Source organism: Rhinopithecus bieti, unplaced genomic scaffold (genome assembly GCF_001698545.2).
Source record: "Rhinopithecus bieti isolate Rb0 unplaced genomic scaffold, ASM169854v2 scaffold_18466, whole genome shotgun sequence".
Classification (NCBI taxonomy): domain Eukaryota; kingdom Metazoa; phylum Chordata; class Mammalia; order Primates; family Cercopithecidae; genus Rhinopithecus; species Rhinopithecus bieti.
This window is the reverse complement of record NW_016809319.1, coordinates 908622-918182: the sequence shown is the minus strand read 5'-3', so window position 1 is coordinate 918182 and position 9561 is coordinate 908622. Positions and strand designations below refer to the sequence as shown.

The 9561-nt window shown below is 44.6% G+C and overlaps 1 protein-coding gene across 2 annotated transcripts in view; it reads right to left on the bottom strand.

Moving 5' to 3' along the window:
• The window catches only part of ZKSCAN4 (zinc finger with KRAB and SCAN domains 4), an 11002-nt gene extending 7311 nt beyond the window's left edge, over window positions 1-3691 (bottom strand). The window contains exons 1-2 of one of the 2 annotated variants that reach the window (XM_017889162.1): window positions 2954-3691; window positions 882-1029 (exon numbers count right to left, since the gene is read on the bottom strand). In XM_017889162.1, coding sequence (XP_017744651.1) covers window positions 882-1029; window positions 2954-3376 — 571 coding nt within the window. In that variant the 5' untranslated portion in view covers window positions 3377-3691. Of the gene's footprint in view, window positions 1-881; window positions 1030-2818; window positions 2919-2953 lie in introns of those variants that run through there. The other variant, XM_017889164.1, reaches the window with a different exon arrangement.
• Window positions 3692-9561: the final 5870 nt, after the last annotated feature.

Sequence of the window (9561 nt, the reverse complement as noted above, 5' to 3'; positions counted from 1 at the left end):
AAAAAAAAAAAAAAAAAAAAAAAAGAAAGAAAGAAAGAAAGAAAAGAAAAGAAAAAGGAAAAACTAGGAGGAGTCAAATAAGGCTTGGTCCAGAAAGGAGGAAATGGAAGACTGCTTAAATAGAACTTGCTCAGACTCAAAAGAGAAGTAGAAGAAACCTTAGGTTTCCCTACAATAAGTCAATTTGCAAGGGGCAGAAAACAAGTTGGTTTAGGCAAGGAACTCTGCTGAGAAATAAAGATTTCATGTTGGATGGCATGTCCAAGTGTTGTATGTCTTAGGAATCAGCCCAGATATTCACAGCACGTGAGGAACAGCATGGAACACACAGCTGCTTCCTGTTAAGTGATTTTCACTCTTCTAGTTATAGACTACAGGGTTTAGATTTACACTCTTCTATTTGCAGTAGTCCTACTATCTCTGGAATGTTCTGGCTGGCTTTACAAATTCTGCCTTATTTTCTTCATAGCACTTACCAATATCGAAAATTATATTATTATTTGCTATCCTCCCTGCTAGAATGTAAGCTCCATCAAAGCAAGAATTCTGTCTTATTTGTGGCTCTCTCCCCAGTACCTACAACACTGGCTACCACAGATGAGGGCTCCCTAAATGTATCTTTAATGAATGGAAATCACTATGTTGTTTAAAAAACTGATTATTTCTAGACATCAATTTTAATAAAATAGGATTTACTATGTCCTAGTTTGGTTAGGAAAGCTTTTCACCATTGTTTGAAATTTCTCTTTTACACTCAGTCTTAAAATACAGTCTCTCTGTAAAGAGCATATAAAGTAACTGTAAATGGATCTTTTGAGTGATCCTTAAATAAAATTGGATGAAGTCTATAGAATTCATACAACCCAGAAGAGAATACTCACCTCTGTCTTGTAAGGGCTGGGATCCCAGAGATTCATGCTTGAACAGAGCCTTCACTGGCTGGCACTGGTTACTTTGAGACCCTTGAGTTTGTGTCAACAGTGCCATCTTGCAACAGAGCATTTCTTGCCCTTGATCACCAACTGGAACCTAGAAGTCATTATTTTAGTTATCTACCCAACATTTCTATGTTTTCCATGTGCAAGTGATTTCTATTTTCTAGCCACTGTTTCTGAAAGCCTTATGATATTAACACAATTCATATAGATAACAACCCTATGAGCTATTATTTTGGATTTTCGTGATAAGTTGCTGAAAACGGAGATGTGGCCCTGATCCTCTCTCTTGAGTGGACAGCATTTTTATTGTTGTTGTTGTTGTGTCTTTTTTTTTTTTTTTTTTTTTTTGAGATGGAATTTCACTCTTGTTGCCCAGGCTGGAATGTAATGGCATGATCTCACCTCACCACAACCTCCACTTCCAGGGTTCAAGCGATTCTCCTGCCTCAGCCTCCCTAGTAGTTGGGATTACAGGCATGTGCCACCACACCCAGCTACTTTTTGTATTTTTAGTAGAGACGGGGTTTCTCCATGTTGTTCAGGTTGGAATGTAATGGCATGATCTCACCTCACCGCAACCTCCGCCTCCGGGGTTCAAGTGATACTCCTGCCTCAGCCTCCCTAGTAGCTGGGATTACAGGCATGTGCCACCACACCCAGCTACTTTTTGTATTTTTAGCAGAGATGGGGTTTCTCCATGTTGGTCAGGCTGGTCTTGAACTCCCGATCTCAGGTGATCCATCTGCCTCGGCCTCCCAAAGTGCTGGGATTACAGGCATGAGCCACTGTGCCCAGCCAAGGGTGGACAGTGTTTAAGCAGCTTGCCCTTGTCACCCAGCCTGGGCAAGGTGCTTTTAAGCAAGCTGCTTAAATAAGTGGCAATGCTAGGATGGGAGCTCAGACAGAATGACTCCAGATCCCATGTTCTTACCATTACTCTAGGCTCCCTCATATACATCTGTGTGTTTATGAAAACGCTTTGGACACTGGTGCTAAATTCTCAAAGAATACTAATATATTTTCTAATCTGAAAAATGAGGATAATAATTTCTACTTTATGGGGTTTTGGAGACCAGTAAATAAGATCACAGTATGTGAAATCACCTAACACAGGGCCTGGCACATAGTTATGTCCTCATTAAAAGCAGGTTTCCTCCAGACATTTATAGCTAAATTACAGTTTTCAAGTTACTGTTTCATGTGCAGCTCAGAATTTCCCACATCTTTTATGAAGAATGAAGCTAAGAGATTTATAATGACTTCCCACTGCTACACGGCTCGGGTGCAAATAGACCTAAGTCAAGAACCTCGGTATCCAGCTCACCAGTTAGAAGGCTTTGGCCACACAGGTCCTCTGAGGGTGTGTGCACAGGGACACAGGACAATGCGAAGAGGAAATAGTCCCTCATAAAACAGGGAAGAACATGGAGGTAAAAATCGGCCCACTTTCTACCAGAGGTTCATAACCAGTGGTCCATGGACTTTCTCCCAAGTGGTCCATGAACTTAGGACAAAAACTAACCTTATTTTACTGGTCTTTAAGAGAAAGTTAACATTTCCTTCAACTATGAATGGAAGCAACAAATCAAGGTAGCATAAGCAGTACCCAGGACTTTGTCACCAATAGAACCTGCACATGTTTTCACATCACATTACAACCAGGCAAACAGATGCTTATCACCATTCTGAAACTGCCAATTATAAGCCCTGTCCCTAGGTCTTATTATTTAGTGCACTAATAAAAATCCACATATATTACTTTAATACAAATTTAATTCTTTGCTAACTGTATGTCATTATGGTTGTGTTCTTTTGTAATCCTTTATAGTTTGTTTATATATTTAAAAATATAATTCTGAGAAGGAGTCCAGGGACTTCACCTTACTGCCAAGGAGGTTCACGGTACAAAAAGAGATGGAGAACTCCTGGATCTTAAAGGAATGCCCCTCACTCCGATCTGGGATTTCAGGAGGAAACAGACCACAGCGCTCAGATACTAAACCTGTTCTTTCTACCTGCGGCGCCGGTTCATCCAGGTGCCTCTCCAAATACTCCAGTAGCACCACCACCTCCTCCCCGCTCTCTGGATGCTGCTCCCGCACCCAGCTCTGCAGATTTCCCGGCAGGATGGTCAGGAACTGCTCCAGCACCAGCAGCTCCAAGATCTGCTCTTTGCTGTGCATCTCAGGCTGCAGCCAGTGTCGGCAGAGTTCTCGGAGCCGGCACAGCGCCTCGCGGGGGCCCGCAGCCTCCGGGTAGCGGAAGCCTCGGAAGCGCTGGCGGGAGCGTTCGGGGCCCCGAGCAGGGCTGCAGGATGCGCTCACCTCCGCCGTCAAGGCGGAGGCTTCCTCCTTCTCCACCTTCACGGTCAGAAGCCCCGTCTGGTCTTCTGCAGACTGGGCGTCCAGGGCTGCGTTTTTTCTCGGTTCTCTAGCCATTCTGACCCAAGGCAGTACTCGGGTCTCACTCTAGTTGCGACCTGTATATCTTCAGAGGATTCTGGAAAGGTGGTAAATTGTCCAGTAAAACTGCAAGTGGTCCCCCTCCTCTCATGCCCAGAGACCCAGGACACTCCTGAGACGCAGCTGCACAGATCTCTCTTATAGTCCGTGCCCTTGCAGGGTCGTCCTCTGCACTTCACTCTGAATCCCACAGTAAGTATCCCCAAAGGATGTCTTTGGGAGTGAAAGTGATCACTCTCCAGACATAGGAGGGAAATTGAGGCTGGAGCACAGGAAGCCTCGCTGGGAACTAAGGCAACTTCCTGGGCTCTCTAGGAAGCTTCTCTCAGTGGTTGTCTCCGAGTTAACCCTTTAGCTACCCTGTCCTTACCACCACACAAGGGAAGGCAGTTAAGGGAAAGAGAAGCAAAGGATGACATACACTGGATCATAAGAAATAGGACTGAGTCTTTAAATCCTGGAAGGATGCCGCTGTGGCTCATATTTCTTTCCTATGTAAAGCTTGCTTAAGCAGCTGGCATAAAATTAACACTAAAATTGAGCTGGAAAGCAGGGGTTCCCCAGAGCCCTAAAAACTCTGGCAAGAGGACCAGAAACATCAAAGCAGCGGAACACATCACCAGGCACTTGCCTGGAGTGAGCAGTGGCTACCCTTGGTCCTTCCCCACTCACCCCCTTAATCTGTCACTTTTTTCCTCCTCATTAAGGTCAAACTACTTGAAAGAAAGCCCCCCCCACCCCGACTGTAGCCCTCACCTCCCACTAATCCTTAATACACTGTCCCACTCCCCCACTCACCACTTTGCACATTCCGTGGCTGCTTCTCTGGCAATCAGGCTTATGCTGCTCTCCACCTTCAGAAACTCTCTAGTCTCTGGCTTCAGGGATCCCATTCTCTTCTGCTTTCTTCCTTCCTGTTTCTTCCCAGCCCCCATTCACAGTCAAGCACAGTGGCTAGATACACAGGTAGCCAGGTTACCTGTGTAATCCTGGCTTTAACACTAACTGGCTGGGTGAGCTTGGTAAATTATTTACCCTCCCTGTGCCCGACTTTTCCAATCTGTAAATAGGGAAAGTAATAGTAGATAGGGATGTTACAGGCATTAGTAGGGATTAGATAATATTGAGAGCACTCTTGTGTAAACTGCTTAGAACAATGCCTGGCATGTGATAAACTAGGCCTATCCTATAATAGGAGAAAGCCTTGAGAATTCTTTGAACTAGATGGGACTCGATTTTAAGCCGTAATTGACTGTAAGTTATTTGGCTGGACACTTCAGTAAGCCCCTTTCTGCCCAGTGGAATGGAGAAGCTACAAAATGCAAGTTCAGTAATTTATTAGGGGAAAAAATACCATGTCAGTACTTCCCTGAGTTTTTCTTTCTCTGCCTATGCCTCTATGTTCCAAGGATTAGGAAGGGAAAGAACTTAAGAAAATGAGAGGTCCCAAAGACTGTTGCAAATGAAAACTGCTACAAAATATCTTTCTCTTGATGAGCTACCACAGAAGGTAGAGGGCACTCTCCCTGGCGTATCCTTATAAGTGAACTTGAATATAAGTAAGTTTCTAGATCCTAATATTTACAGAAACAAGTTAAGTTAGCAGTTTTCACACTCTGTGTCACAGAAAATCACTGGGGAGCTTTTAAAACATCCTGATACCTAGACTGCAACCAGAATCAATTAAATCAGAGTGTCACAGGATGGGACTCAGGCATGAATAACATCTTTTTGTTGTTTTTGTTTGTTTTGCGACAGAGTCTTGCTGTGTCACCCACAGATAGAGTGCACTGGCACAATCTTGGCTCACTGCAACCTCTGCTTCCTGGGTTCAAGTGATTCTAGTGCCCCAGCCACCTGAATAACTGGGATTACAGACATGCATCACCATGCTGGTCTCGAACTCCTGGCCTCAAGTGATCCACCCACCTCAGCCTCCCAAAGTGCTGGGATTACAGGTATGAGCCACCATGCCTGGCCAACTTTCCTAGGTGATTCCAACGTGCAGGTGAGTTTGAGAGTTAAGGAATTAAATGACACTTTAAAAAATCAATCAGCCAAATCCAGCATGTGGGATATTCTATAGAACAGAATGATGCAGGACAAGTGAGCCCCAAAATTAGGGCTTAGCTCAAGAGGGTGCTTTGCTTTGCCCAGGGAAGAGTTCAAGGGCAAGCCAGTGGTATGAGGCAACAACTTTTATTGAAGTGTCAGTGTATAGCAGCAGCAGAGGTACTGGTCCTTACAGAGCAGGGCTATCCCCTAGGCAGTGTGCCCAGAGTAGCAGCTCAGAAGCAGTTCTGCAGTTACATTTATACCTACATTAAATTATATGCAAATTAAGCATCCGATTATGCAGAAATTTCTAGAAAAGGGGTGTTAACTTCTGAGACACCTGGTCATTGCCATGGAAAGGGGTGGCAACGTCCCTGTGTTGCCATGGCAATGGTAAACTGACATTGCACATTGGTGGGTGTATCTTGTGGAGAGGTGATTTTGCCTCTTCCCTCTTAGCTAGTCCTCAATTTGGTCAGGTGTTGCAGCCCCACTTCTGGAGTTGAATTCTGCCTCCTACCTCATTCCTCCCTCAGAGATTAGATATGCCTTCTTAATTTTAAGCAGGCTGCAGAAGAGCAGTGGTCCATCTTCTGTAACTGCTTCCTGCTTAGTTTATGGGTATAGGCCCTGCCTAGCACTGGAAGAGTACAAATCTCTGGATACCATATCTAAGGGCAGGATGCTTTTATTTTCTGGGTCAGTAGATGGGATGGGTTGGAAGCCTTTTGACAGCATTTTCTTTATCTGGAACTGTTGTAATTTAGAAGACACAGATTTTATAAAGAGGTTAAACAAGCAAGGGCCAAAGATTAGTAATAACAAGATGGCTATTAAAGGTCCTAGGAGAGATAAAAACTAGGTGAGACTTTGAATGGCACTTTTGATAATTGACCAGATATAGTTGGAGTCAGTGCCCTGATTATAGATATGTAACCGGGTAGCTTACTTATAGATCTTGTGAAAGTTAAACTCAATCTTTTCAGAGTTGTTCATACATGTGCAGCAGGTTTTATTAATAACTGCACAGACTACATCTTGTTTGGCTAGTAAATAATCTATACACTGGGGCTGGCAAGTCAGGGGCTCTTCTCTGGGCATTCCAGATACCCATCTTGTGACACTTTTTCAGGATGGGTAACCCTGAAGGGTCAGGTTACTTAAAGCATTGGCTAATAATTGCACTTTTGGCTATTGTTAAACCTCTTTTGCCCTGTCCCTATTGTTGTAAGCTTTAAAGGCCACATTTAAAAGGCTCATAGGGGTTTGAGGTCCTATTGCTGCTTTTTGTATCTTCCTCCTAGTGTAAGGGGCAGATTGAGTAATAAAATGCATACCTAGGAGAACTTGTCCTTTTTGGGAGTCTGGGTCTGCATTAGTATATTTTCTGAGTGTTTCACCAAAATGACCCTGAAATAGAGTGGGATTTTCTCATTTTCCCTGAGTTATCTCTATAACCTTGTCGTAAATGATTGGCTTAACCACACAATTTTTCCTTCACTTTTTTTCTTTTCATGGCACAGCAAGCAAATGGCAATATTTGCAAGTCATGACAAGTTAAATCAAAGAATATGGTAAAATGTATAAACCTTTTTTTTTTTTTTTGATTCTCTGAAAACTGGCCAAATTTTTCCTTGTATAAAACCAAATTATAGATAGACAATGCCCCATGTACTCTAAGTGTTCCTCCATTTCCATCAGCTACCTCCTGCAATGGACATAGGTTTGACTTTAGGGGCTTATATGGTGCCCTACTCCTGGTGGTCCTGGTTGGGCTTACTTTTTTGGGCCCTAGGGGGTAAGGGCTTGGGCTAGTTGGATAAGGGGAAGGGGTGCCTGATGACCTTGAGTTAGAATCGTTCATTAGAAAACTAATGGGACTACCCTCAGAATAGGACTGAGGAGACTTCAGAGAGGGCATAGGCCTTCTACGGGGGAGCTACTTGGAGAGGATCCCTTAGGTGTGGCTTTCTGGTGTCTGGAATTAATGTGAACCACTACAGAGCCACAGAAGCCTGTGCATAAGAGATCTCTATTTTCCTTTTTTTTACAGAGCAAATCTACTTGTTAAATATCACTATGATGTAAAGAACCATGCCTAGGTTCTTTCTCTAGTTTAAATTTACTCCAGTTGTCTACAAGCCACCCTAGCAGCAAGTCTCTTGGGATGCTCACTGTTGTCCCCATGTTTAATAAAGATATCTACAGGAGTTTCAATTACCCTAAGTTTATTTTACTTTTTAAGAACGAGTCTCACTCTGTCACCCAGGCTGGAGTGCAATGGCGCGATCTTGGCTCACTGCAACCTCCACCTCCCAGGTTCAAGTGATTCTCATGCCTCAGCCTCCCAAGTAGCTGGGATTACAGGTGCCCGCCACCATGCCCTGCTAATTTTTGTGTTTTTAGTAGAAATAGGGTTTTGCCATGTTGCCTAGGCTGGTCTCAAACTCCTGGGCTCAAGCGATCCACCCATGTCAGCCTACTAAAGTGCTGGGATAACAGGCATGAGCCACCGCGCCTGGCCTAGTTAGCCTAAGTTTAGCAAATGCCTAGTTACTTTTCCCTTTTAATTTCTCACTTTGTTCTACAGAGAAGGCATAATTGAGGGAGCAAAGTGTTACAAAAGTGCATTATGAGCCGAGCTATGAATGGGCTGTAGAATGTTGAATCTATATTTTGCAGACAGCAAGTGTTATGCGGAGAGAGGCTAAACAAATGGTGACAATGGAAGGGAGAAAGGAAAAGGGGTTGCCCAAGGGGAAATCTCGGAGGCCCTGACTTGCTGGAGAACCTACCTACCAGCAGAGACACTGAAAAAAAATGTTTGGGTAGCCACTTGTTTACTGCTGTAGGTGGTTGGCTGTCATGCCAGGGGATTGGGTATTCCCAGCTTCTTCAACCAAGAGGGCTGAGCAAGGCAGTTATAAGCGAGCACAAAGGAAGGGGACTGCAACTGGCTGTTAGGGAAGTAACTTCTAACTTTAGGGCAGACAAACGTGAGACCAATATTTTCCTAGAGGTAGGGACTGTAATCCACAATCCTAGAGGGAATGTCAATGCTGAAAACCCCAGAGCATCTGCCGGGGCAGCCGAAAATACCAAAACCCGGAGTACCTGAGTTTCAGCCAGTGAGGGTCTCCTCACCCAATACTGAAAACCCCATGGAGGCTGGACATGGTGGCTCACGCCTGTAATCCCAGCACTTTGGGAGGCCAAGATGGGTGGATCACCTGAGGTCAGGAGTTCAAGACCAGCCTGGCCAACATAGTGAAACCCCTTCTCTACTAAAAATACAAAAATTTGCTGGGCCTGGTAGTGCATGCCTGTGGTCCCAGCTACTCGGGAGGCTGAGGCAGAAGAATCACTTGAACCTGGGAGGCATAGGTAGCAGCAAGCCAAGATCATGCCACTGCACTCCAGCCTAGGTAACAGTAAGGCTTGGTCTCAAAAGAAAAAAAAACTGAAAACAAAACATATATTTTAGGACTGAAAATGACTGGTGGAGCAATAAAATGGAGTCAGAGGAGAAAGAACTGGGGGAAGATGTGGCAAGGATGTGCTTCAAAGCACTCAAACAACAGGGGACTTTTAACTGACCACTTATCCAAAGACTTTTACTTCCTATCTTACCCGATATTAGGGGGTGAGGTAGGGGAGCACAAGGAACATTCACTTATCCTCAAGATAAGTGGCTCTGACCGATCTTTCACATGGGACCCAGGTGAAAGTCTCTCCAGATTTCCTCAGCTTAGGTGGGCTCAGCTGTCACATGGGGGACCAAGATGGGGCTGGTAACCCACCGGCCTGCTGGTTGGAGCAGTGGGTCCCATATGAGGCAGCAGCATTATGACCACTTACACATCCACTTGGCTCCACCTGTCAGGGAAAATGGTGGCTCTGGAAAGAACCTCTGGTTACTGTTATAGCTCCGTAGTGTTGGCAGCTCTTTATTGTTAGAGCTCTGGCAGCCTCAGTCACAGACTGCCTTGCCATCTCTCCGTTCACCTTCTCACCAATCACCATCTCTCACTGGTCTCTTGCTGTCTTGCTGACTACTCTCTCTCATCATCTCTTGCCAATCACCACTTCTCTGCTGATCACTGATC